Below are 27560 nucleotides of genomic sequence, written 5' to 3'. Positions count from 1 at the left end.
AAGGTGATTCCATGATCTTTCTCACTTATGCATTTCATCATCGTTCAGTCTAAAGTCAGTTCGCAGTTTCAGCCCATTGGCTGTTGTACTTCCCTCTTGTATTTCTTTTTTTTTTTTTTAATGATTTTTAATTATATTATGTTAGTCACAATACAGTATATCCCCGGTTTCCGATGTAAGGCTCGATGATTCATTAGTTGTGTATAACACCCAGTGCACCATGCAATACGTGCCCTCCTTACTACCCATCACCGGTCTATCCCATTCCCCCACCCCCCTCCCCTCTGAGGCCCTCAGTTTGTTTCTCATAGTCCATAGTCTCTCATGTTTCATTCCCCCTTCTGATTACCCCCCCTTTCTTTATCCCTTTCTTCCCCTACCGATCATCCTAGTTCTTATGTTCCATAGATGAGAGAAATCATATGATAGTTGTCTTTCTCTGCTTGACTTATTTCACTTAGCATTATCTCCTCCAGTGCCGTCCATGTTGTAGCAAATGTTGAGAACTCGTTCTTTCTGATAGCTGAGTAATATTCCATTGTATATATGGACCACAAGTTCTTAATCCAGTCATCTGTTGAAGGGCATCTCGGCTCCTTCCACAATTTAGCTATTGTGGACATTGCTGCTATGAACATTGGGGTGCATATGGCCCTTCTCTTCACTACGTCTGTATCTTTGGGGTAAATACCCAGTAGTGCAATGGCTGGATCATAGGCCCTCTTGTATTTCTTATCTGATACGGCTTACTTTCTTCTATAGTGCATTGTCGTGTAGGTAACGTAGTAGTAGACTGCATTTGCTTTTTTTTTTATGTAGTGATGTTCATGGAATTATTCCTTTTCTGTATCTATAAAAGGGCTGGATGCAAGCATGAGGAAGCAAAATCATGGTGGAAGAATATTTGTATTTGCTTCTACCAACTAAACCCTTAAACCTTTTGGATTCTTTTGTCCCTTGATTATTTTTCTTCCCCAATATATTTGAAATGACCACCGTTACTATTTTTGGAGGTAGGAATGGGATGAATTGTCATTAAAAGTTAGAGAATGTTTGTATTTGTTTCTGTAAAAATGTACGTCTCTTTTTAAAAACTTTGTAACAGAGACGTTCTTCTTCTTTTTTTGACAGTCAAATTTTTAGAAGTTATCAAGCCTTTCTGTGCAGTTCTACCAGAAATTCAGAAACCTGAAAGGAAAGTAAGTATAACATTTTGGTAATACAGAGGGTAGCTAAATAACTTATTCTACCGAACTAGCAAGATTGATTTACTGTCCCCAACCCTTCTCTGTCGTATTTGGAGAAATAGTACCTGCTGCTCCTTGCAAGAGGCACAAAGTAAGTGAAACTAGTTTAAACCAGTTTGGAAAGTTTATCTTCTGATTTTAAAAATGACTGTTCTTTAAGTTGGGACATTTCCAAACCAAGTGTTTCTTTGGCCTATGTTTGAGATAGGATATTCTCCTCTGTCTCTAGTGACCCACTGCACTATGAATGACACAGTCTGCTGGGTCACTGTTGATGCATACAGCTGTTTTCCATAAAGGAATTACAATTGCACACGTATATACCTCCCATTTCTTGATCATTCAATACACAGAAAAATCACAGAAATGCATTCAGAAAATAATATGACTGCATCAAATTATTCTTCAATCATTGTGCACTTTCAGAGCTCAGGTATTTAAATTCAGAAATATCGTTAATTCCAAACCGGCCAATTCCCTGACAGTCCTCTTCCAGTGTGCTTTTGATATCTCACAAAACTAACAGGAATAGGTGTGTAGAAAAGAGATAAGTAAAACTGTTGTTAAACTTACTGTTTTATTTAGAAGTGTATTTTTTTTTAAATTTCTTTGAGGTTTTAAAAATAGTTGTTTCAGTTACATGTTAGATATCCCAAGAAGCTCTAGCTTTTGATATTCCATGAAATATTCATATAATGTTATCATGGGCAGTCCCCACTTTGCACAATGCTGGGTTAACTGAAATGCATGCATATTGGATCTGTGTCTTGCTTTTCATCCTTTTTGGTTTCAGTTAACATAGTACAGTGTGATGAGGCCTGCCTGTATTTAATTTACTTAATTCTTGGAAAAGTAAAGAAGGTTATGTTTGAAAAACTGAGCTGTTTGCTTTAGATGATACTAACTAGGTGAGAGTGTCTTAATAGTAAATAATAGGAGCTGTCATGATACAGAATGGTATGCTTTAATGTGGAATTTTGTTTCGTATTTGCTATTTCTTGGTTTTGATTGATCATCCTTATTTTGTTGTAGATCCAGTTCAGAGAGAAGGTACTATGGACTGCCATAACTCTCTTCATTTTCTTAGTATGTTGTCAGGTATGTAACCAAAATATTAATTAAATGTCAATGCCGTTGGAGGGTTTTGATTGGTTACAATTCGAGAAATTTATTTTAGTTAAAATAATAATTATCCTAAATTATTTTGAGCATTGTTATTTTTAATCTGAGTTGATGGCGAAAATGGTTATCTTGTCCTATTGTGTGTGTGGTTTTTTTTATTAGTGGGTTTGAAACATTTTTTTCTTTTTTTCTCTTAGTTTGTAGTTAATGATCTTTACCCATTTTTTTCTTGAGTTTTTTTGTATTAAGACAGATTTTTATATATAAAAGTGTTAAACCTTCGACATATACATTGCAAATATTTTTTTTTCTGTTTTGTTGGCGTTTAGTCATGTTGTAAATAGCATGTATTAATTTAAGAATCCCAAAAAGTCAAATTCTAGAACCCCAGTGATATACTGTATTTATAAATTGATAAAATTCCGTGATGCTTTTTATTAATATTTTGCAGAGATTAAGTTCACAAAATGAGAAGAAAATGTACCTGTCCCTGTCACAGGATTGTTGTGAGAATTAAACTAGATGATTTAGGTGCAAGTTTTTTGAGGATTTTGAAGAGCTATTGAAATACATATAAGGAAGTATAAAAAAATTATATTAGGAGGCAGTAGAGCAGATTAAGTCCATAGTCTGGGGAAAAGTGAAATGTATTTTTTTGAAGAGTGAAATAATTTGGCCACTAAGATATTTTATTACTGTACTTAGTTCAAAATTGTTTTGGGTGGTCAGGGAAAGAGAACTTTTTTTAAATACGGAAAAGTAGAGGGAAAAAAAGAATCATCATCCATATTTTTACCACCAACTTTTAACATCTTAGAAATTTCCATCCCCTCCATAAAAAAAATCAGATTTATGAAGTTATAATTTATGTATGGTAAAATACACTTATTTTTTAAGTGTACATTTTGAAGAGTTTTGACAAATGTATACACCCACATACCTACTACCTCAGTGGATACAGAACATTCTGTCACTCCAGAAAGTTCTGTGGAATCTCTTAGTCTCCACCTCACCCCCCGTGTCAGGCAAGCACTGATCTGCTTTCTGTTCCTATAATTTGGTTTGTTTTTTTAGAATTTCATCTAGGTGGAATCATCCAGTGTCATTCCTTAGCGTCTGGCTTTGTCTCACACTCTGAGATTCATCCATGTGTTCGGTAGAGCAGTAATTCATCCCTTCTTATTTCCGAGGATGGATGACTATACACCATTTGTTCATCTCTTCACTTTTTGTTGGACATTTGGGTTGTTTCCAGATTTTGGTTCTAATAAAGTTGCTGAGAATATTCCTGGGCGAGACTTTCTGTGAATATTTGTTTTCATTTCTCTTGGGTGAATACCTAGGAGTAGAATTGCTGGGTTGTATGGAAGTTATAGGTTCAGCTTTATAAGAAATTGTCCAACTTTTTTCTAAGTGGTTGTGCTGTTCTATATTTTCACCAGTCATGTATAGGAATTCCAGTTACTCCCCATCTTTGCCTGCTCTTAGTATTGTTGAGCATTTTAGGATTAGTCATTCTAATGGGTGTGGTTTTAATTTGCATTTCCCTGGTAAATGATATTGAGCAATTTTTTCATGTACTTATGGGACATTTGTTTATCATCCGTGAAGTGTCTTTTTCACAGCTTTTGCCCATTAAAAAATTATATTATCGTCTCGAGTTATATGCATTTTTAAAAAGATTTTTAAAAATTTATTTATTTGAGAGAGAGTACACGCATGCACAGGAAGGAGGAACAGAGGGAGAGGGAGAAGCAGACACCCTGCCGAGCCTGGAGCCCGATGTGGGGCTTGATCCCAGAACCCTGGGATCACGACCTGAGCCAAAGGCAGATGCTTAACCAACTGAGCCACCCAGGCGCCCTGAATTATATGCATTTTAAAATATTTTCTGGATACAGGTCCTTTGTCAGATATATGTACTGTGAATATGTTTTCCTAGTCTATGGCTTGCCTTTTCATTTTCTTAATATCTTGCAAAGAGCAAAAATCCTTCATTTTGAAGTTCAATGTGTCTTTTTTTTTTGATAGTTCATGGTTTTGATTTCCTGTCTTCTAAGGTTGTGAAGATTTTCTCCTGTGTTCTTCTAAATATTTTATAGTCTTAGCTTGTATGTTTTGGTCTGTGGTCTATTCCAAGTTAATTTTTGTGTATGGCCTAAGTAAGGTTGAGGTTCATTTTTTTCTGTTTGGATTGCCGGTTGTTGAAAAGGCTGTCCTTTCTCCATTGAATTACCTCAGCATCTTTGTTGAAAATCAATTAACTGTATAAGCGTGAATATATTTTTGTCCTCTGTTCTGTTCCATTCATTTTTATTCCATCGTTATGGTCACACTGTTTGATTACCATAGCTTTATATTAAGTCCTGTAATCAGGTTGTAAAAGTCTTTTTTGTTTTTCTTTTTCAAAATGTTTTTTGGTTATTCTAAGTTCTTCATATTTCTGTATAGATTTTAGAATCAGCTTGTCAGTTTCTATAAGAAAGCTTGCTAGATTATGATTTGTATTGCTTTGAATTTATAGATAAATTCAGAGAAAATTACCTTTTTGACAATATTGAATCTTCGAATCCAAGTGTCAGCAAACATTGTTCTGTGAAGGGCTAGGTAGTAAATATTTTAAGCTTGGCTGCTAGAACCCAAGAACCATAGAAATTGTGATGCTCAGAAAGTGTGGTATTTCTCATGACTGTTTCATGCAATAAATTAATTTACATATTTTATGTTACTTTATTATTTTTTTCCTTCAGTATAGTTGCGTAGTTGCTAAGCTGTGTTTTATGTCTTTCTCATGTTTAGGCAGTTCTGCCCAGTGCTGGTGGTTTCTTGATTCTCTTTCCACTGAATCTCAGACAGGTTCATTTTCCCCTCCCAGCCACAGTTAAGGGGTTTGGGGTCTCCTGTTTCACCCACTTTTCTTTAGTTTGAGGGAATGGTGGGAGGTGAGATAAGCTGTGGTAAGTGCAGTAATTGCTACCTGGGCTCTTCTCCCGAGGTGGTTCTCACCAGGTGACTGAGGAGGGCTGTTCCATTCTTGACCTCTGATCATTCCCTCATTCCCAACTCACGGTGGCCCCTGTAACTGTCACCAGAAGAGAGCCCCATTGCTCTCTTCTCTCATCTGTTTCTTCCCAGCTGCTGTGTCTAGTCCCTTCTAACCAAAGGAGGTAAAAAGATAAGGCTCTTCTCCAGGTTTGGAATGTTGTAAATTTGAGGATTGCGTTGCCTTCCATTGTGGCGGTTGGAACAGCTTCGTGCTGGGCTCTCTACTTCTCACTTGTCTGCAGTTTTCTCGCCCCTATGTTCACCAGTGCTTCAAGTTCATGATCCCTTTTCTTCTTTGGCTGCTTAATGGATTTTTTTTTTTTCTTTTTCCTTAGGTTCCCTCCCGCCCCCCCCAAGTAGGCTCCATATCCAGCATGGAACCCAATGTGGGCTTGATTTCATGACCCTGAGTTGATCTCAAGACCTGAGCTGAGATCAGAGTCGGATGCTCAACCGACTGAGTTATCCAGGCACCCCTTTTTTCCTTAGCTTTTTTCACTCTTGTTAGCTTCTACTATTTTACATGTTTAAAAAAGTGTGTTTTCTTACACATTGGGGAGTTGCTGCTCAGCTATTGTTGTACGTAAACCCATGGTATGGATTTTACTGAGAGGAATAAAATCAGACACCGAGTTTAATAATCCTGTTGACTACAGGAAAGGAGGGAATGCCATTACTTAGGGGAAGTTGGCTGACTTTTTCTTGTTCATTGTCCCACAAATCATCTAATTGTGGAGGTAATGGCCATCTCTATCAGGTGCAATTAAGCAAAGTAATTTGACCGATTGACCTCTCTCCCACTTAGGGAATATTGTGATGTGGACTGTCCTGTAGTGTTAATTGGTTTTTATACAATAACTTCCTTCCTCCCTGTCTCTCACATTAGCTGAAGAGTGTCTGCAGCGTTAGGGTACATAAAATATCCATGCTTCTTGCTTCATCAGTTTTGCTACCCAGCTAATAAATCCAGATGTCCTGAAAGGGTGAGGTTGACCAGATGGTTTGTTCAGAATCGTTGGCAGCATCTTTTGAGACTTTAAAAAAAAAAAAACAACAGCTTTTTATAAAGAAGGTTTTTGAAATTGGAAATGTATTTTTTTTTGTGTCTGATCCCCACATGGTGAGGGGAGGGGTATGACCAGGTGCTGTGTCCTGAACGTCGGACATATAATAGGAAACATTCTGAAGTGAAGAGTTTTTTTTTTTTTCTAATGAAAAAGTAATATGCGCTCATTATAGAAAATTTGATAAATGCCGAGAAGAATAAAGTAAAAGTCAGCCATAATCCTACCACCTACAGATAATTACTCTTCAGGATTTGAAATATTTACACTTAGTTTTATTTTTTTATACATATTTTTACAGTATTTAATTTATAAACTTTCATTTATGCAATTTGGTATCTTTCTTTTTATACCAGGGTTTCTCAACAATGGCACTGAATTTCAGGCCGATTATTCTTTGTTGTGGGGTCATTGTAGGATGTTCGACAGCATCCCTGACCTCTACCCACTAGATGCCAGTAGCATTTCCCTTTGAGTTGTGACAACCAAAAATGTCTTTGGGTATTGCCAGATGTCCCCTGTGGGGGGCAGAATTGCCCCAGGTTGAGAACCACAGTGTCATACTTGGTATTACAGCATAAGCACTTCTTTATGCTATTACAAGCTTCTTTAAGCTTCTGTTCAGTGGCTGCATAATATTTATATAAATATATATGTGTGTGTATATATATATATAGTCTTCAGTCTCACATTTAGAATGTGACTGTGGCTGTCATTAGTACCCATAGCTTAGCAAAATTATTCTATGACTGGGTGGATATATCCTGTAATTTACTGATGGGGTATTTTTTTAATTGTAAAAAAAATAACATAAAATTTACCATCTTAGCCGTTTTTAAGCACACAGTTCAGTAGTGTTAAGTATAGTCACATTGCTGTGCAACTGATCTTCATCCTGATAGGTGTGTTCACAGTGGATTTGCATAAGTAGTGATTCCTATTGTTTTTATTTTTGTTAAAAAACTTTCCCTTTAGGGTACACTTGTTTTATTAGAGAACATGGGAAGTAGTGGGTTTTTTTTCTTTTAAGTATTACAAATAATAAGTAATTGAAGTATGAATTAAGTTCCAACTTAATTTATATAATGCATTTTCAGAAATTGTTTTATGTAATATTATAGATACCACTATTTGGAATCATGTCATCAGATTCTGCAGATCCTTTCTACTGGATGAGAGTTATTCTTGCATCCAACAGAGGTATGTACTTCTTCTTTTCTTTTCCTTTCTTTTCTCTTTTCTTTTCTTTTTTTGCCTCCATACGAGGCATTAGTACTGACATCAAATAGATGAGAAAATGTGGAAACAACTATTTTGATGTCTACAGGGGTGGGGAGCATATGGTAAAAGAAACCCGTTGCCTAGGAGAAGAGACCAACACGTAAATACTTACAAAACTCTGTATGTCTTGTAATAATAGAAATATGTACAGAGTGTAGATGTCCAACAGAGAGCGGAGTGATAGCACTGTCTGGAGCTTTCATCCTTCATCCTTTTATGGGTCATATTTTCTTTGAGACTCTAATTAAAATTTTTTGTGTACAGTATTACTTTATTTATTTATTTGTTTATTTATTTATTTTATTGAAATTCAATTAGCCAAGGTATAGTACATCATTAGTTTTTGATATAATGTTCAGTGATTCATTAGTTGAATATAACTCTAATTAAATTTATGTATACTCTCCCAAGAAAAATTCATACACACTCACACGCACAGATTTTGGAAAAATTCATGCATATTCACATGCACAGATTTTGCATAAAAGCTTTGGAGCTTCCTGGACCCTCTAAAGTGTGTCCTTGGGTTTTGCCTGGCCCTGAAGGACCCTGATCTGTAGTGTCGGAGGAGATGATACTGGAATAGCACTGGAATTGGATTTCTGTATCTGGGCCGGTGGGAGAGGGAAGGCTGAGCCAAAAGCCCATGTGCGTAAGGCAGTGGCTAAAGAGATAGCTAGGGACTGGATCAGGAGGGGTTTTGTTGGTAATTTTTTTAGATTAAAATAGAAATATTGGTTAATCATTAAAAAATGCACCAAAATTTGTATGCAGTTTTATATAAAGCTGCAAATGAAAGTCTTGCATCTCAAGGGTAAGTCCCGGGAAGATAATAGGTTGTTGAATATCTATGCAGACCTTTTCTCTGCATATGCATTCACATAGATAAATTTATATTTAGTTGACTCTTGAACCACATGGGTTTGAACTGTGTGGGGTCCACTTATGTGTGGATTTTTTTTTTTTTTAATAAATACAGTGCAGTGCTGTAAATGTATTTTCTCTTCCTAGGACATTTTTCATAACATTTTCTTTTCTAGCTTACTTAATTACGAGAATATAGTGTATGATACTTACAGAGCATACAAAATATGTGTTAATTGACCGTTGACGTTATTGGTAAGGCTTCCAGTCACCAGTAGGCTATTAGTAGTTAAGTTTTTGGTTTGGGAGAGTCAAAAGTTATACGTGGATTTTTGACTGCATAGAGGGTCAGTGTCTCTAACCCCTCCATTGTTCAAGGGTCAACTGTGCTTGTTTTTTTAAACTAAAAAATAAGATAAACTATGTACCTGTTCTGCTACTTAGTGTGTTTACTCAGTTTCTTGGATGAGTTGTTTCATTTAATGGCTGTATGCTGTTCCGTTATATGGATATGCCACGAATTATTTAGTCATTCAGATATTTTTTGCGTTCTTACTGTGTGGCAAGCTTTGTGCTAGGCGCCGAGATGAAAGCAGCGATCAAGACAGCGTCCCTGTTGTTGTGGAGTTTCTATTATTCTATTTGGGGAGGTATCCTCTCGTGAGTACGTTTTGGGCGAGGGGAGGGACATTTGAGCAGAGACCTGCAGGACACGAGAGAGAAGGCCATGTGATGATCTGGGGGAGGAACGTTGTAGGGAAGAGCACGTGCCCAGGCCCTGAGATGGGAATGTGCTTAATGTGTTCAGGAAAGGATGATGAGTCAGTATGGCTAGAAGAAGATAAGAAAAGAAATAATGAGGTGGGACACGCTGTTACAGATGAGTCCAAGAGCCAGATCATAAAGGGCTTAGAGACAAAGTGAGGAGGGTACTGCAAGTGTGGTTCCAGGCCATTAGGGTCCTCTTCTTCCACACATTTGGTTTTTTTCCCCAATTTTATATCATTATAACCAGTGCTACCATGAATGCTATACTGTATGCTATCTCTTGTCATTTTTTAATAGAATTAATTTCTAGAAGTTTAACTGTGCAAGATATATACACCTAAATTTTTGATAGATAATGCTAAATTATCTTCCAAAAGATTTGTATTATTTTATACACTTAGCAGTTCTATATGAGAATGACATCTTTCTTCCAAAAGTGGATATTATATTATTAGTCCTTTAGTCTTTGGAAGTTGGACAGGTAAAAATTGATATCTGTTATTTAATTTGTATTTCTTTATATATAGGCGAGCTTGAACATTGTCTTATATTTTTATTGAATATTTGAATTTTTTCTGAGTGGACTTGTTTTAAGTAATAGAAAATTACTGACCAGTTTAAACACAAGAATGGAACTTGCTAGAAAGATACTGGTTATTTTTTGGACTCCATAGGGGAGGTGGAACAACTAAGCCTGGGCTGGAAGAGAACCAGGGTAGCTTTAGATCGGCAGCAGGGATTGGGAACCTTTTCTTTGGGCTTTAGCTCCCCAAATTCCTGGGTTCTTTGGTTCTTAGCTCAGAATTCCAAACTACAGAATTTACACTGGGCTCAGTCAGCTTTGGTTAGAGTTTCAGGGTTACATAGTTCAGATTCGGGTGTGGGGGTCCCCTCCTGTACTGTCAGTATTTCCTGAGAAAGAGTATCATTGGGAGCAGCCATACTATGTTTTCTCTTTTTCCTTTTTAAATTTTTTTCCTATTGGTTTGTTCATTTTTAATCGATTTGTAAGAACTCTTCGCATATTGGAGATATGAGCTCTGTCATTTGTGTTCACGTATTTTTCTTTTAACTTTAATGCTGCCTTTTTAAAAAAAATTTTATGCAGTGTTTTACCACATGGAATTTTCATAGTTGTATCTAACCATAGCATCTATCTTTTTCATTGTGGGTTCTAGGTTTTTTGGTCATGCTTAGAAAGGCCTTTTCTTTTCCAAGAAAGTATTTTTGTCGTTTTTCTCTTATGGTTAAATTTTCTATACATCAGGCATTTATTTTGTTGTAAGTCATGAGGTAAGAAATGCAGGCGTGATTTTTTATAAATGGCCAGTCATTTCGTAAGGCCCATTTGTCCTTTTCCTACTGATTTGAGGTGCCATATTTCCTATATGAAATTGTCATCAAAACTTGACTGTATTTATTCTCAGACTAGATTCATGTGACAGTTACAAATTTTTGGGATTTTACTTTTAAAAAAATGTTTACCTTCCTACCTACTTCTCTACCTACTGGTTTTAACAATAAGAAATGTTAACTTTTACTGTTGAAGTATTTGAGGAGACCTCAAGAATCCTCCTAGGATGGAATCTTTTCTCATATTTTATTTATTTATTTATTTATTTGTTTGTTTGTTTGTTTGTAAAGATTTTATTTATTTCTTCGACAGAGATAGAGACAGCCAGCGAGAGAGGGAACACAAGCAGGGGGAGTGGGAGAGGAAGAAGCAGGCTCATAGCGGAGGAGCCTGATGTGGGGCTTGATCCCATAACGCCGGGATCACGCCCTGAGCCGAAGGCAGACGCTTAACCGCTGTGCCACCCAGGCGCCCTGGAATCTTTTCTCATATTAAAGGCACCTTCTCAACATTTATAAAAGCCAGGATTTAAGACAGAATGACCAGTGAAAACATCTTCTTGATGATGTAGAATTATTCGTTTTACATGTTAACTTGTACACTTGGCATATTTGGATTTCTTATTTTTCACTCTAAGTACAATATGTGTTTTCTGTAAAGAAAAACTTAAAAAATAAGAAGAGAAAAGAAGAAAATAATCTCACTGGGTGAAAATAACCATATCTTGACAACCAGGCTAAAATATCAGGAAACTATTTTCCACCTAAGTATTAACTGAAATCGAACTGTAATACTATTTTCCAAATTTTTCATTTTGCTATCCACTATGTCATGAACGTTTTTCATGCCACTGAATGTTCTACAACATTGATTTAGATGACTCCCTATGTAATTTTAGAATTTGAACTAGAAGAGGCACTAATAATCTTAAATGTCATTTTTTATTAACTTGGTATTTAATTCTCAGGCTTGGTATGTATTTCTTATTTTGCATTAAAACAAAATGTTCAGTTTAAGTTTTAAGAATAATGATTTGGACAAAAATTTTGGAAGATTTCTTTCAAAGGATTTCTTTAACATTTTAAGTTCAGAATTTACAGAAATTTACCTTTTTTGGGGGATAGTAATTTTGTTTCAGTGAATTGTTGCAAGATTGTGTTAATAAATGAAGTAAATACATGTGTTAATAAATCAGTGTTTAAAGAATGAAAATCTGCCTGTTAACATTTGAGCATGTGTTTTAATAGACATGAATAAGGATTGCCACACTTGTAAACTAATCTGCACTGGGTATAGTAAAGATTATTTACTTTTTTCCTTCTCCTTTACAGGAACTTTAATGGAATTGGGTATCTCCCCAATTGTAACATCTGGTTTGATTATGCAGTTGTTAGCTGGAGCCAAAATCATTGAAGTTGGAGACACACCCAAAGACAGAGCTCTATTCAATGGAGCCCAGAAACGTGAGCTATTAATACAGTTAAAGAGTCTTTTCCAAATTTGAGAATTTTGTGGTAAAGATATTTTTCTAGTCTTTTTTGTCTTTGGTTGTAAGCATGTACTCCTTTTCCCCCAATTTTTGTCAGTATTTGGTATGATCATTACCATTGGGCAAGCCATTGTGTATGTCATGACGGGCATGTATGGGGATCCCGCTGAAATGGGTGCTGGCATCTGTCTCCTTATCATTATTCAGGTAAGAAATCCAATTTTTCATCTGCAGATAACAAAACAATTTGATCCCTTTTTTCTTTTCTAACAGTTCTTTAAATGGTTGATGCATTAATTTTCTTACTTTTGAATTATTTAGTTATAAGATTTTGATTATTGAAGTGACATGTATAAATTGTGTTGATATAAAATGTTAAAATTTATTTTAATAGCCTCATAGCTGCATAGTACAAGGCATTATGGATCGACTGTATTTCACTGATTCTTAGATGCACATTTTTTACTTTTTGATGTCTCTGAAATCAGGACTTTTTTTTTTTTTTTTAAGATTTTTATTTATTTGAGGGTGAGAGAAAGCAGGAACACCGGGAAGGGCAAGGGAGAGGGAGAAGCAGATTCCCTGCTGAGCAGAGAGCTCGATGCAGGGCTTGATTCCAGGACCCTGGTATCATGACCTGAGCTGAAGTCAGAGACTTTAGTGACCGAGCCTCCCAGTCGCCCCCAGGATGTTTTCTCTTAGAGCTGGTAGTGCCCCACGTTTGCTATCAGCCAGGCAGCAGTCGTGATAGTAGTCACTGTCTGCATATGTGTGTCAGTGGGTTAGAGCTAGTCACATGTTCATCGCATCGATTGGTTATATGCATTGTTGGTGTGACATGTTTTTGAGATTAGTTGCTGTTTAAAATGTCTGCAGAAGGTTCTGGTTCACTGTGTGTATGCAACGGCACACAACAGGCTAGATGATAAAATCTAAAATAGGTCTAAAATAGCTTTTCTTACAAGTAGAAATAAAAATTCTTTGTGATAAGTTATTGTGTCATAGTTTAATTGACAGTATTTTTTTCTTAGTGGTATACAAAATAATGGCATTACAAATAGTATCTTACAGCTAGTAAAATACATGAAGCTGTATACATATATTTCATGGATTTTTAAAATAGACCCTTTGGAATTGAACTTTTAAAGGCCAACATAATTATCCCTGTACTAAGTATCTCAAAGTGTGTCAAGTCTAGAAGATATTTCTCTAATGTACAGTCCTTAAAAATCATGTAGAGAAGCTACCCAAGAATGGATTGTACTTAAGTTATGTAATAGTTATTTGTGGCATTTTGAAAAGAAGTTTGATAAGTTAAGCACAGCATCTAGAGCCCTGGTTATTTTGGAAATGCCTCTTCTTGCTCAGTCTATGGAAATAAGATTCATTTAGGAACATTTTTTTTAATGGTCAAAGCATTAATTTTGGAAAAATATTTTTAAATAAAACTAAAATAACTTATTAATATATACATTGAGAAATATGACCATTTCAGATTGGCATGGTTGACCATTCTTTTTTAATGAGAAACCATATATAGGGAGCAAATCAAAATAAGATCATGTAGTGAATGATTAGAACAAAGAGATTAGATTAGAACAAGGAGAATTAGGTTGTTCAAATATTTATTGATGTCATTAACAACAGGAGGGGCTCTTCTAACTAGATGGAAATATTTTGTCTTTTGACCGGCTGAGGAATTTTTAATGCATTATCAGTCTTTGGTAGGTTTCTGAGCCCTAGTGAGTTCCCATAAACGTTGTCCTTATTCCTCCATTAAAAAAAAAAACCTGATTGGCAAATTCATAACCTTTGAGAATTAGAGGAAGAGTTGCAGTGGCTTGGGAGAGAGGACCCTCTGAAAACTGACTTGGATGTCTTTCAGTGCTTATGATCTCGCCGTGTGCTTTTGGCGTTGTTGAAGATAGCGATGCATCAATTGTTGTCTTATTTTGTTTCTTTATAGCCTTTGCTTTATACAACCTGCAGTTCAGAATAGCTCCGATTTTTATTTTTTTAAAGGATTTTATTTATTTGAGAGAGAGGAGGGAAGGAGAGACAGAGAGAGAGTGCACGAGCAGGGGGAGGGGCTGAGTGAGAGGGAGAAACACACCCCCACCAAGCAGGGAGCCTGACAGGGGCTGGATCCCAGGACCCCGGGATCATGACCCGAGCCAAAGGCAGACACTCAACCAACTGAGCGACCCAGGCGCCCCCAGAATAACCCCGATTGTTAAAAGACATTCAGAATTGACACCTAGCTCTTAGAACATTATGCTCCTACAATTTTTCTAGTATTTTAGTAGGGATATTTTTGGATTCTTGAAGAACCTCATCTGACCAGTTCTGGGTTAAAGCATTGACTTCTGTGGAGTCGTTACAAATTTGAATTTGAGATAAAACAGAGTTAAGCTATTTTAATTTTTTTCCCCCAGTATCAGAAGTCAAGGAATAGTTACATTCCAGAAATGAAATAAGTGGATATATACTTCTGTTTACATAAATTCTGGCGTACAAGTACTTGCGGTTAATTCTTTCAGTGTTACTGTATAGAGAAATGTGTTTGATCGTAGGTGGGTAGTGTGTCTTTTAAGGCATTCCTAACATTGAAAATGTGTGGATACACTGAAGAGAGATGATTGGATCAGTGTGTTTCACCTAGAACATAGATTTTGAAAACTGCATGCTGTTAGGTAAGGTATTTCTCACCTTAATTATTCTTGTTTCACTCACATGATCATGTGTTTCAACTAGTGAGATTTGAAATCTAAATAGTGGGTCTTGATTAAAATAACAGAATAGAAAATATCAGTGTGCATGGCATGTAGGAAAGGTATTGTTTTGTTCAGTTGCGTGTGTGTGTGCGTGCACAAGCGGAGGTGAAATGTAAAGAGTTAATTTTATGCCTAGTTTAGAGATGTGTATGTATGGCACATTCCACAAGCGCCTGCAGGGGGCATTTGGTCTCTGTCCCTGTTGTAGTCAAGGAGATGCTCTAACTTCGTGGTTTTTCAGCATCCCCCACCTCAGAAACATAGTTCGCATGCTTTTTACTATCTTTTATTATAGAAACCATTACTCATTTATACTTCTCTATGATTCCTTTCTCCACTTAGAAAAATATGAGTTTGATTTTCACAGGACATACATGAATCACTCTGTAGCCTGATGGTTATTGGTCTGAACAGGAGGTTTGGAGAATTAACAGGTATTTCAGAGTGACTTTATGACTCTGGACAAGTCATTTAATCAGAAGCTCATGATCCTGCTTTCTGGTGGGCTGATAGTTTATGGACAGCTGTCTTTCCCTGCACAGGGTTGTTTTTCTGATTGGGAGCATTTATTTGCTTATTACATAATTGTGGTCAAAATAAAATCTCCGTAGTAAGTCCTAACTTCTCTTTTATCTTGTCAAAGTGTTAAACTTGGTTTTCAAACAGTAAAGGATTCATGAGCACTCTTAGAAGTTTGAAGAATTGTACCCTTTTTCCAGTCCTTTGAAAGTCAAACTAAAAGACTGTAAATAGACAATTTAGGCTCTGTACAACCACTGAAAGGACAGTTAAGAAAAAAAACACACCGCAGAAGGTAAGCATGCTTAAAATGGTGTACTGTAGTTCGTTTGCTGTCTTTTGTAACGGGGGTTGTCAGGTCAACTGAGTAAGTAATAGGGTGGGAGGCCTCAGAGCTGGGAGGAGTGGAAGTGGCGTTTCCTCACTTACGTAGGATGGAGTTTTTAAAACGGGGAAGGCGTGAGGTTGGAGGCATGGAAGCATCTTTTCTTTCCCTCTTGATTAGGATACTGCAGTGCAGGGAATACATGACTATGGAGATCACTTGCAAGGCTACGGATTATTTTTAATTGGCACATGCTTTTACAGAAATGTCTCCAAGAGGAAAATTAAGAATTTTCAATTTCACATAAATTAAAGTTAGAACGCTTTTATTTTTTAAAAAAGGATGAGCTTAAGAACCTGGCAAATCCTTCTCTTCAAATTTACATTCACTTTTTGTCATTGTGGGTATGGAGTGCATTTTTTTTTTTAAGATTTTATTTATTTATTTGATAGAGAGGGAGACAGCCAGAGAGAGAGGGAACACAGGCGGGGGGAGTGGGAGAGGAAGAAGCAGGCTCCCAGTGGAGGAGCCTGATGTGGGGCTCGATCCCAGGACTCTGGGATCACGCCCTGAGCCGAAGGCAGCCGCCTAACAACTGAGCCACCCAGGTGCCCCTGGAGTGCATTTTTGACATTGTTACAGTCTCTTTTACATATTAATTTCTGCTCCTTTTGACTTATTCTCTCTGTATATTACAGTTGACCCTTGAACAACACAGGAGTTGGGGTGCTAAACCTCCCCCCCATGCAGCTGAAAACCACATACAACTTTCGACTCCCTCAAAACTTAACTACTAACAGCTTACTGTTTACCTGATCCCTTGCCAATAGCATAGATGGTTGATTAACACATGTTTTGTATGTTATATATCATATTTATATGATACAGTAAGCTAGAGAAAAGAGCATGTTGGTAAGAAACTCAGAAGGAAGAGAAAATACATTTATAGTACTACAGTGTATGTATAAAAAAATCTATATATGTGGACCTGCGTAGTTCAAGCCTATGTTGTTCAATGGAAACTGTATATATAATATATAAAGTATTACATATAACACCTTAAAAATGTATCCGCATACTTTTCCTTTAGTGGCAGTATACAACTGTGTCTTGTTATTATACCATATTTCATTTGGTCTTTCACTTCCTTGGAACTACTTGGAATGTTTTCAGTTTCTTGCTGTCCTAAATTGAACAAGTTTGAGCATTTTTGTTTTAGTGTGCTTTTCAATAGACCTTACTTAAAGATTGTAAGGGAGACTATTCAGATGGTTTATAAATAGGCTTTAGAGGTTGAAATGTCTGCTTTATAATGTAACAATGTTTCCACCCCTCTGATTTGCAGACCTGACTTCTGACTAAAGTGGGGTTAAAAAGATGGAGAGTCATAACAGTGATATTGCAACAATTAGGTTTTAATATTAAAAATGCCCATACTTTGAACGGAGTCAGTGGTGTTCATCTTCCCCTTTCTTGAGTTTATTCTTGCTTCAGCTTACTTGCATTTCTTTCCCCACAGTTGTTTGTTGCTGGTTTGATTGTGCTGCTGTTAGATGAGCTGCTACAGAAGGGTTACGGCTTGGGGTCTGGTATTTCCCTCTTTATTGCCACCAACATCTGTGAAACCATTGTCTGGAAGGCCTTTAGTCCCACTACTATTAACACTGGCAGAGGTACAGTGCACAGCGACTGCAACTGCACGAGTTTTGCTGGATGTGTGCTGGAAAGTAACCCGTCACGGAGCAGGACATGCCTGTAAACACCGTGGTTTGCTGTCCCAGGGGACAACTGATGCTAATTGCTCAGGAGTTAAGCAGCAGAGATTTGTGGAGTATGAAATATTACTTCAAAGAGAATAATACCTAAATTTTAGCCTCTGCTCGTTGAAAATTTCAGTGGTTGCAAACAGCTTTTTAAAATGTTACTTGCTTAAGCCATTGCTGTAGAAGTGTGACCGATTTCTGCATTCCCAGGGGGAAAAAAGGTAGTGGGTTAAGATTTTTCAAATGAAAACACTATTATTTATCGTATCATCAGGGAGCGCTAATACTTTTGCTGCTATTCTCCTTGGCTTTGTAATAGCAACTAAATTTTGAAATCCTTCATTCTGTCTTTCCCCTTACCCATCTCCACTGATCTCATTTAAGTGCCATCCAAGAGTCCTAACAGTTACCGTCTAAACTGATCCCAGCCTTAAGAAAAGAGCAGTGGTGGTTTATTAGTATTCTTGGTAAAAGAAACTTAAAAGCCAGCTCCATAGAGTGATGTAGGTCCTTTGATTCTGACATCTTTATTCTGCTTGGCTGCTGCTGTCCCCCCTCCCTAAAAATACTCCTTTCCCTTCCCTAAAGTAAAGGAGAGGCAAATCATTATGACTTAAATATTTGCTTAGGTTTATTCTACTTTAGCTGTTTTCATCAAGAATAGTCTCTTGAGAAAACTTGAGATTTGTGCTAAAAAAGACACATTTGCCTCAATGATGTAAATATTTTTAGAAGCTCCACACATGGCTGTATTATAAAGTAAACATGGATGAATGATTTGGACCCCCATTTTCTGCCATGTACTGGAGTTTCAAGGTTATTTGTTTGATCTTTGGGACCGTGTTGGAGAAAGAGTCTACAGTGAATTTCTCTCTTGACTTATCAGGTACCGAGTTTGAGGGTGCGGTCATAGCGCTCTTTCATTTACTGGCCACCAGGACAGACAAGGTCCGCGCTTTAAGGGAGGCTTTCTATCGTCAGAACCTACCCAATCTCATGAACCTCATTGCTACGGTCTTTGTGTTTGCCGTTGTTATATATTTTCAGGTATGTATACTTTCTTCACCGAAGTCAGTGGGATGTGAATTTTTATTTTGCTTTTAAAGAAAAGAATGCCATTTGAGATGTCAGCATCTAACAAGTCCGTGTTGCAGAATCTAGTCAAGCAAATCATTCTTTCGACTCTGAGGTGGAAAATATTAGTGGTGCGAAATGTCAGAAGCAGGAGTTCTGCTTGTGTGTGTGTCTGTGGCAGGAACAATGTTGGTGTTGCTTGTTGCACTCCCCACTGTACTGTTGTGCCTGTCGTCTGTGTTCTGTGCTTGAGATGTGCAGTTACTCTTACTTCCTCTTCATTTTCATTTTTTAGGGATTTCGTGTTGACTTGCCCATCAAGTCGGCCCGGTATCGAGGACAGTACAGTAGCTATCCCATCAAGCTCTTCTACACCTCGAACATTCCCATTATTCTCCAGTCGGCCTTAGTGTCAAACCTGTATGTTATTTCCCAGATGCTGTCTGTTCGATTTAGTGGCAACTTTTTAGTAAATTTACTAGGACAGTGGGCTGTGAGTATTTTGTTATTTATTCTAAGCGTTCATATTTGTTGTCATTTGCATTTCATGGTTATATTTTTAACTGAAAGAGATGAGCCATAATTGAAGCAGTTGCTATAACATTTTCAGAGTCACTTACCTGTCTCAGAGTTTATCATTTTTTTGGAATGATGTTTTACCCCCATTTTTCACGGCCTGAGTGGCAATAAACTAGTGATTAATTGGGCTAGAGATAGGCATGTGATTACTAGACTGGAGAGAGAACAGTTACTAGAAATAGAATCCAGCACTTTCTGACTTCCTTTTATAGATCCTGTCATCATGGGATGATGACACTTCTTCCAAAACAGTCCCGCCCGTTGTTACTGAAGTGTGAGTTATTGTCGGATCGAATTTTAATTGGTTTAAATTGTCATATGACCAAGGAGTATTTTTTTTCCCCTTAAAAGTATAGAATTGAAAGAGACCATGATCTTTTGTTCTTTTACAGAATACCTAATTGTACAATTTTTATTTCACCGTTATTTTTTTATAGTCAGTTTCTGAAATATGGTGCTTATTCTATGCATTTATCTTAATACGCTACCTACTACGTTGTAAGTTATAGTGACATCTTTCTGCTTCTAGTAAAGGTTATTTTTGTTTTTTTAAGTTTAACAGGATAAGACAGTAACTCTTGAGTGTTAGTTGAAGGAAATAGGATTCCTTTTATCCACAGTACTCTTTTCTCCACTCATGTAACGGAAACGTGATTACCTGTGATGAGGGAGGATGCGGTCCCTCCCCTTGCGAGCTAATAACCCATTCATAATTATTACTGTAATAATTTAATAGCAATAAACACATTGAGTGGTTGTATATAGATTGTGTTGTGATCTTAACTAAGTTCCTTTTTATGAGAGAATTACTGGGAAATTGAATTATGTCTATAAACAGTGCTTTTGATTGGGGATTAGTGATTTTAGGGGCACAGTAAAGAAATCATTTTGAAGTGTATATTCAGGAACCAGACATTTTAAACATTGCAGCCAGAAATTGCTTTCCCACCCCCTATACCCCAGAATTTACACTGTTCCGTTCTGTTACTATAAAAATTCTTAAATGTTTGGCTAAAAATCCTATGATAAATATTTATTAAAGGACTATTTCTTATACAAAACATATAAAGTTTAGGCAGTGCGTTGTTATTCATCTGTTAATATTTCAACTGATTGTATTCTTCATAGAATACTTTGAAGTGAAAAAATATGTTGCATACTCTTGAATAGTGCAGAAAGGTTCAGATTCTAAATGTAATCAGAGATTGACTAAATGTGATCATATTCCTGTCTTTAGGAAAAGAAGATTTTTTTGGTAAATGTATTATAATGTTGGTTTTTAGAAGATCACTTTTCTGTTAATAAAATATTCACAATGTCTTTTATGTAATAGGTGCTCATTCTATAATTTTGAAGGAGTGAAGATATTAGATTAAAAGTAAATCTTCAAGTTACATAGAATCGTTAGCTGTAGGTGCTTTGAGCTTAAAGCATTGTCGTAATCTCTGAGGACTTTGAAAAGTCATAAAAATGTATCTTGACCAGTTGGGTTCACCATCTGTCCTTTTTATTCTTGTTCGGTAGGATGTCAGTGGGGGAGGACCTGCTCGTTCTTACCCGGTGGGAGGCCTTTGTTACTATCTTTCCCCTCCTGAGTCCATGGGCGCCATATTTGAAGATCCTGTCCATGTGGTTGTTTATATCATCTTCATGTTGGGATCATGTGCATTCTTTTCTAAGACATGGATAGAGGTGTCTGGCTCCTCAGCCAAAGATGTAAGTATTTGTTGTATTTGAAAATAAACGTTTTTAGGGGCGCCTGGGTGGCTCAGTCGTTAAGCGTCTGCCTTCGGCTCAGGGTGTGATCCCGGAGTCCTGGGATCAAGCCCCACATCAGACTCCTCCGCTGGGAGCCTGCTTTTTTCTCTCCCACTCCCCCTGCCTGTGTTCCCTCTCTCGCTGGCTGTCTCTCTCTCTGTCAAATAAATAAATAAAATCTTAAGAAAAGAAAAGAAAATAAATGTTTTTAATTTCAAGAGTGTTTAATTGGAACACTCTTAATTACTTTCATAATTGAAACTTTTAAGTCATACATTCTTAATAATGAGGTAATATCACCCCTAGAGAGTTAAAAACTGGTTTCTGGAAGGTGGGAAAATTCTTAGATTTTTACAATGGTTTGTGACCCTCCAAAGCTGAACCCTACCCAACAGATTCTTATTCCTTCCTATTTAATTTCTGTTTAGGGAGGTGAAAAATAAAAAAGATTGAGAAACACTGGTTTAATGTGTGGGTAATAGGTGGTGTGCAACACTGAGCCTCAGGTGTGATGGGAATGATACGACAGTGCCTACTTAAGGATCTCATATTTGATTTACTAGTGTGTGGAAAACACTTCACACAGAACCTGGTAGGTACTAAACAGTGAAATATTTATAGTTTGATTTTAAAAGTGGTTTCTCTCTTGGCAGGTAGCTAAGCAGCTTAAAGAACAGCAAATGGTAATGAGGGGCCACAGAGATACCTCTATGGTTCATGAGCTTAATAGGTAAGTAAGGTCATGAGATTTAATTCTTGATGTATGTGTGTGTGTGTGTGTGTGTGTGTGTGTGTGTGTGTGTATGTGTCTACATACACATGTATTTGGTTTTTCAGTCTTTAATTTATTGTCAGATGTTATCCTGGTTGAATATGAAGCATTTTTCTTCTACTTCACACAGAAGAACCAAAATTTAACACAATACTGAATTGTTCTCTAAAATTGTTCCCTGTCAAAATTGACATCTGAATTATTTTTTAAAATTGTGTTCCCTTCACTGCTCAGCAGCCCAGTGCTAAAATGCTCTTGATTGGAGGTCCTCGTCGTCTGGCTGCACATAAAATCACCTGGGAGCTTTTAAAAAAGTACCGATATTCACCTCTAGGCATTGTGACTTATTTGGTCTGGGGTGGATCCCATGCATTAGTTTATTTTTTGATAACAGCTTTATTGAGCTATAATTCACATACCATGTAACTCACTCATTTGAAGTATATGGTTTTGTGTTTTTAATATATTCGGAGTGTGTAATCATTACAGTGTAATTTAAGAAACATTTTTGTCACCAGAGTGCCTGGCTGGCTCAGTCAGAAGAGTGTGCGACTGTTGACCTCAGGGTCGTGAGTTGAGCCCAACATAGAGTGTAGGGATTACTTTAAAAAAACCCCACAAACTTAAAAAACAAACCAAAATCATTTTCATCACCCAGAAAGAAACCTTGCAGCTATTGGTTATTCCCCAATCCTATCTCACCTCCCACGCCCGAGTCAACTTTTTACTTTTGATCTCTACAGGTTTGCCTACTCTGGACATTTCATATAAATGACCTGTGATCTTTGGTGAAGAGTTTTTTTCACTTAGCATAAAGTTTTCAGGGTTCATGCAGTATTTGTGAACAATATTCCATCATACGGATGTACTATACCACATTTGTTTATCCATTCATCAGTTGATAGAGATTGGGGTTGTTTCCAGGTTTTGACTGTCATGAATAATGCTGTTAAGAATGTATTTGTACGTGTTTTGTGTGGACATGTTTTCATTCCTGTAGGAGTGGAACCGTTGGGTCATCTAGTAACTCTGTGTTTAACATACTGAGGAACTGGCAGACTGTTTTCCAGTGTGGCCATACGGGTCTGCATTCCCGCCAGCAATGGATGAAGCTTCCAGTTGTTTACATCCTCGCGTGCACTGCTTCTTGCTTTTTGATTATAGCCACTTAGTTGGGTATGAAGTGGTAACTCATTGTGGTTTTGATTTGCTTTTCCCTGATGAGTAATGACGTTGAACATCTTTTCATGTGTGTATCTTCTTTGAGAAATGTCTTTTCAGATCTTTCGCTCATTTTTAGTTGCGTTGTCTTTTTGTTACCAAGTTGTAAGATTCTTAAAGTATTTTGGATATGCTTCTTCTCAGGTTTACGATTTATAAGTATTTTGTTGCCATTCTCTGGGTTCTCTTTTCACTCTCTTGGTGTCCTTTGATGCACAAGGTATTAATTTTGATGAAGTTCAGTTTCTCTTGGTTGCTTTGTGCTGCTCTCAGTGTTAGTAAGAAACCATTGCCTAACCCAAGGTCACGAAGATTTATTCTTGCTTGCCATTAGGAGTCTCAGCTCTGATATTCAGGTCTTCGATCCACTTTGAGCTAATTTTTTTCTGTTTAGTGTGAGATAGGGGTCCAGATTTCTTTTTGTGCATGTGGATATCCAGTTGTTCCAGAACCATTAGTTGAAAAGGCACTTGTATTTTTATGTGAACTGTTTATTTATTTATTTATTTATTTTTAAAGATTTTATTTATTTATTTGACAGAGAGAGAGGCAGCCAGCGAGAGAAGGAACACAAGCAGGGGGAGTGGGAGAGGAAGAAGCAGGCTCCCAGCGGAGGAGCCTGATGTGGGGCTCGATCCCAGGACTCTGGGATCATGCCCTGGGCCGAAGGCAGACACTTAACGACTGAGCCACCCAGGCGCCCCTGTTTATTGATTTAGAGCATGGGTTGCAGAGAGTGGCAGAAGGAACCTCCGGGTACCCAGCTTGTGTCCAGCTTCAGTATTTAGCCTCCTCTGGCCATTCCTGTTCATCCACTGTCTCCCTCAGTCTTTTTTCCCCCTTCTTTCTGGAGTATTTTAAACATGACTCAATTATTTTTGGGAGTTCTTCAGGTGGTTCTAACGTGCAGCCAAGGTTGAATTACTGTAAAGAGGGTCATCCACGTCTTGTCACGTAAATTCAATACTTAGCATTTTGGAATTCACTCTTCGAGAGTAAGCTCAAGACGACCTATTTACAGTAGTACATATTTTAATACTTAAGTCTGTTGAGGATTCCAGCCTTCTGCCATAAAAATCACATATTGCTTTTCTTGGCTATTGACCAGTTTCTGGAAATCAGGGTCACGTCCTTGCCTGAGTCACAAAGTCTCCATCAGTCCGTCGGCACCGGGTGGGACACACACGTCATCCCTGCAGACGGCCCCCCTGCCGGTGGTGTGTGCTGATGCCGCACCAGCGTCCCGTGTCCCCTCCCGCGTCCCCGCGCTGGCTGACTGAGGCTTCTGTCTTGCAGGTACATCCCCACGGCGGCCGCGTTTGGCGGCCTGTGCATTGGCGCGCTGTCGGTGTTAGCCGACTTCCTCGGGGCCATCGGCTCTGGCACTGGCATCCTGCTTGCGGTCACTATTATTTATCAGTATTTTGAAATTTTTGTCAAGGAACAGGCTGAAGTCGGTGGGATGGGTGCTTTGTTTTTCTAAATGTTCTCCTATTTCTTCTTGTGTGTGTGAAAGGGAATAATTTTGACACATTGTTTTTGTCAAATAATGCTGGTTCCCCTTTTCTTCCCTCACAGTTTGTTTTCAAGTGCTCAGTGTCCCGTTTGTGAAATGGGCGCCGAGCTAAGCCTGTGTGCAGCATTAGTACCAGCTGCCTTAAAACTGAAGTTTACATTATTTGTTCAAAAATGTACTTGTAGTGTTGCCTGTGATGCTGGAAACCAATGTACCCGCCTTGCCCTGTTCACTCGTGACGGTGAGATGGTGACGTGGATCAGTTTTGCACACAACATTCAGAACACTCACTCTTCCCCCCACTTGTTTAAAAATAAATGTAGTTCAAATTGCCACTTTCCAGTATTTTTGAGCTTATTTAATGAGTTCTGGAACATTTATATCTAATCTGTATTTTAGATATAATTAACTTTTTATACTTTTTTAACTCCTAGTATCCACGTTCCCACCCTCCCTCTCCGTCCCCCTCCCCCGATTTGTCCCCTCTCAGAGCTGCCGCTCAGCCCTGACGGGCAACATGGAGCTTCAGTTCCAGCTGGTTCTAGAAACAGCGCGTGTGATTACTCCTCCTGGTTCTCATTCCTTTCTTCCCAGTGACAGCAGTCAGTGCTGTTTTACTGTATTGGCTATGCCTTCGAATTCCAACACATCACTTGAGAATACTCTTTCAAGATACGATGCCCCAATTCTTTTTTTTTTTTTAATCCCTAAAGCAAAGATCTAATTCTCAAGCAATGTCCGTAGTTCAGTGGGGGTGAACAATGAGTGATTCACGCTCGGAATCTGTGTATGTTGTTGTACTTTACAGCAGCAACATGAGTGTAAACAGTAGAAAATAAACCTTTATTTAATAAAACTGTTTCAGTTGTGTTGGAAAAATAAAATCGGATATTAAATGATTTCTAAGATTATTTGTATAGGTTCATCGAAATCATACAAAACCCACCCGGAGAGGTCTGTGGCAAGAGGGCAAGCGTAGTTACAGTGTAGTGTTTAATCCTAAAACTGCTGAGGAACAGGGACCGACGTAAAGGTGCTCAGTTATGCGACTAGCACTGGAAAGAACAGGACAGTAGCGGTCTCCGATAACATCCCAGCCTCCATCTGAAATAGCATACTTCTTTATAAATAATTTTTTAATCTGTGTGCTCTTTTGGCCACAGATCACAGTTTTTGAAAGATCCTTTTCAGAAGTAAGGGTTTCCATTGTTTACTTTCTTAGTAAGTGCAGGAAGTACATCTTATTCAGGCCAGGATCACAAAACCAGTTACAGGGAAGCAGAGAAAACAAAGGCTGCAGGACAGGAACAGTGGTCCTCTGGAGGACATCGCCTAAGGGCCTCAGACCGTTGGGACCGCAGAAATGGGGATCCAATGTTGTCATACGTGATTTTTTTTTTTTTTTTCCAAGAGAAGGTGGAAATAGGGCTGCTTATAGGAAAGCTTTAACTTTCAAATGCTGATAAATGAGCAGTGCCGGCTCTCAAACTGACCTAACTTCCCAAGTACAGTCTTTGATGTTTAAAGGTTAACATAAAAGGCAGTAGGGTATGTTCTAGGATTCAGCTGTCACTTCTAATTTGCACTCTTAGGAAGAGACAAAGGTAGAAAGGACAGGTAGGGGTTGTAAAGATCTCCCTTCCACCAACATTTAATAGGTTTCTCAATTCCTATGGGGAGCGGCTCTGGACGAGCTGGTCTGTTTGGAGACTGGTCTATGCCCGAGGCTGTATATTTTCCATATGCCTTCTGTTTCTTGATTTTTGAAGAAGGGCAGTAACAAGGGAGATTATACGATTGGTCTTTGAGAGCTCAGGGAGGAGGAGTAAGATCTCTGGAGAATCATAATGCCTATGATTAAAAATAAGGGTTTTTTGGGGTGCCTGGGTGGCTCAGTCGTTAAGTGTCTGCCTTTGGCATAGGGCGTGATCCCAGGGTCCTGGGATCGAGCCCCGCATAGGGCTCTCTGCTCTGCTGGGGGCCTGCTTCTTCCTCTCCCACTCCCCCTGCTTGTGTTCCCTCTCTTGCTGGTGGTCTCTCTGTCAAATAAATAAATAAAATCTAAAAAAATTTTTTGTTTTAAAAAAAGGGTTAGGGGGACGGGAAGGCTACTATTAGAGCAAGTAATTGGGGGCCTAATTTTTGCAATATTTACAGAGAATAGACAATCTAGACAGTTCTCTACTTCCATACTTTCCCCCTTTGTTTAGAAAGTCTAATCTTGTATTTTTGCTCACAAAAACATCTCTGGATACAGAGATGAACACAGTGATACACTGAATACACAGGGACCCTGTAGACAGATGAACTATATTACAGCATTTTTGGCATGAGTATCCTGGTTTTATCTGATATGAGGGGCCTGAGCCCAGGACCGGAAACAAGATTTAAGGCTAGCCAGGGAGCATCACCCGGAGACTTCTGCTGGGGGCTCATCTGAACGGTGATAGTTCTGGAGCTGCTAGAGGCCACAAAAGTCAACACAAGGGCCAAGCTCAGCCAAAAGATGAGAAGATGGCCCAGGAACACTGGCAGACCTTTTGGATGACAGGGGCGCTAGGCATGTCCTGAGCTGGAAACAGTGCCCCCGTTCTCCCCTTTAAGGTAGTTGCATTGGGTTTCTGGTACTTGCTGACCTTGTTGGCTATACTCAGGGTTTAACAGCAGGACAGTGCTGTCCCAGCCATGTAAATGGATTTGGTTTTAGAAACTGCAAGTACTTTCTAAGGTAAGGATAGGAAATGAAATTCTTAAGTATATACACCTTCTTGAGGGAAGGGTCATTTTTTTTCATTAGCTTCTTAACCTTGTAATAATGAATGGAATCAACCATCTTTTATTACCTAACAGCTTGTTTACCTTCAGTAGTTAGGTTGGTAGGAGGACACTAGCCAAATGTAAACATTTGCTTCTCATGAATGTTATTCTCTGTTGATTTGACACTCTCTGCTTGCAGGAATGTATATTAATCCCATATAGCAGATAATTAGGATGACCAAGAAAGCCCCTGTATAGGTTTGTCTTT

At 38.0% G+C, this 27560-nt stretch overlaps 1 protein-coding gene across 4 annotated transcripts in view; it reads left to right on the top strand.

Annotated features, from left to right (window-relative positions):
* The window catches only part of SEC61A2 (SEC61 translocon subunit alpha 2), a 41366-nt gene that overhangs the window by 1736 nt on the left and 12070 nt on the right, over positions 1–27560 (top strand). For 2 of the 4 annotated variants that reach the window (XM_087857712.1, XM_045793930.2), the window contains exons 2-11: positions 1132–1199; positions 2280–2345; positions 7600–7678; positions 12077–12208; positions 12332–12441; positions 17372–17525; positions 18502–18662; positions 18985–19182; positions 20793–20984; positions 21680–21756. In XM_087857712.1, the coding sequence (XP_087713838.1) occupies positions 1132–1199; positions 2280–2345; positions 7600–7678; positions 12077–12208; positions 12332–12441; positions 17372–17525; positions 18502–18662; positions 18985–19182; positions 20793–20984; positions 21680–21756 (1237 nt within the window). Of the gene's footprint in view, positions 1–1131; positions 1200–2279; positions 2346–7599; positions 7679–12076; positions 12209–12331; positions 12442–17371; positions 17526–18501; positions 18663–18984; positions 19183–20792; positions 20985–21679; positions 21757–22798; positions 25238–27560 lie in introns of those variants that run through there. The other 2 variants (XM_045793929.2, XM_087857711.1) reach the window with 2 other exon arrangements.

Source organism: Ursus americanus, chromosome 31 (assembly GCF_024610735.1).
Source record: "Ursus americanus isolate L20-20 chromosome 31, mUrsAme1.1.p, whole genome shotgun sequence".
NCBI lineage: Eukaryota > Metazoa > Chordata > Mammalia > Carnivora > Ursidae > Ursus > Ursus americanus.
The sequence above is the reverse complement of the archived record's forward strand: the minus strand, read 5'-3'. Positions and strand labels throughout refer to the sequence as shown.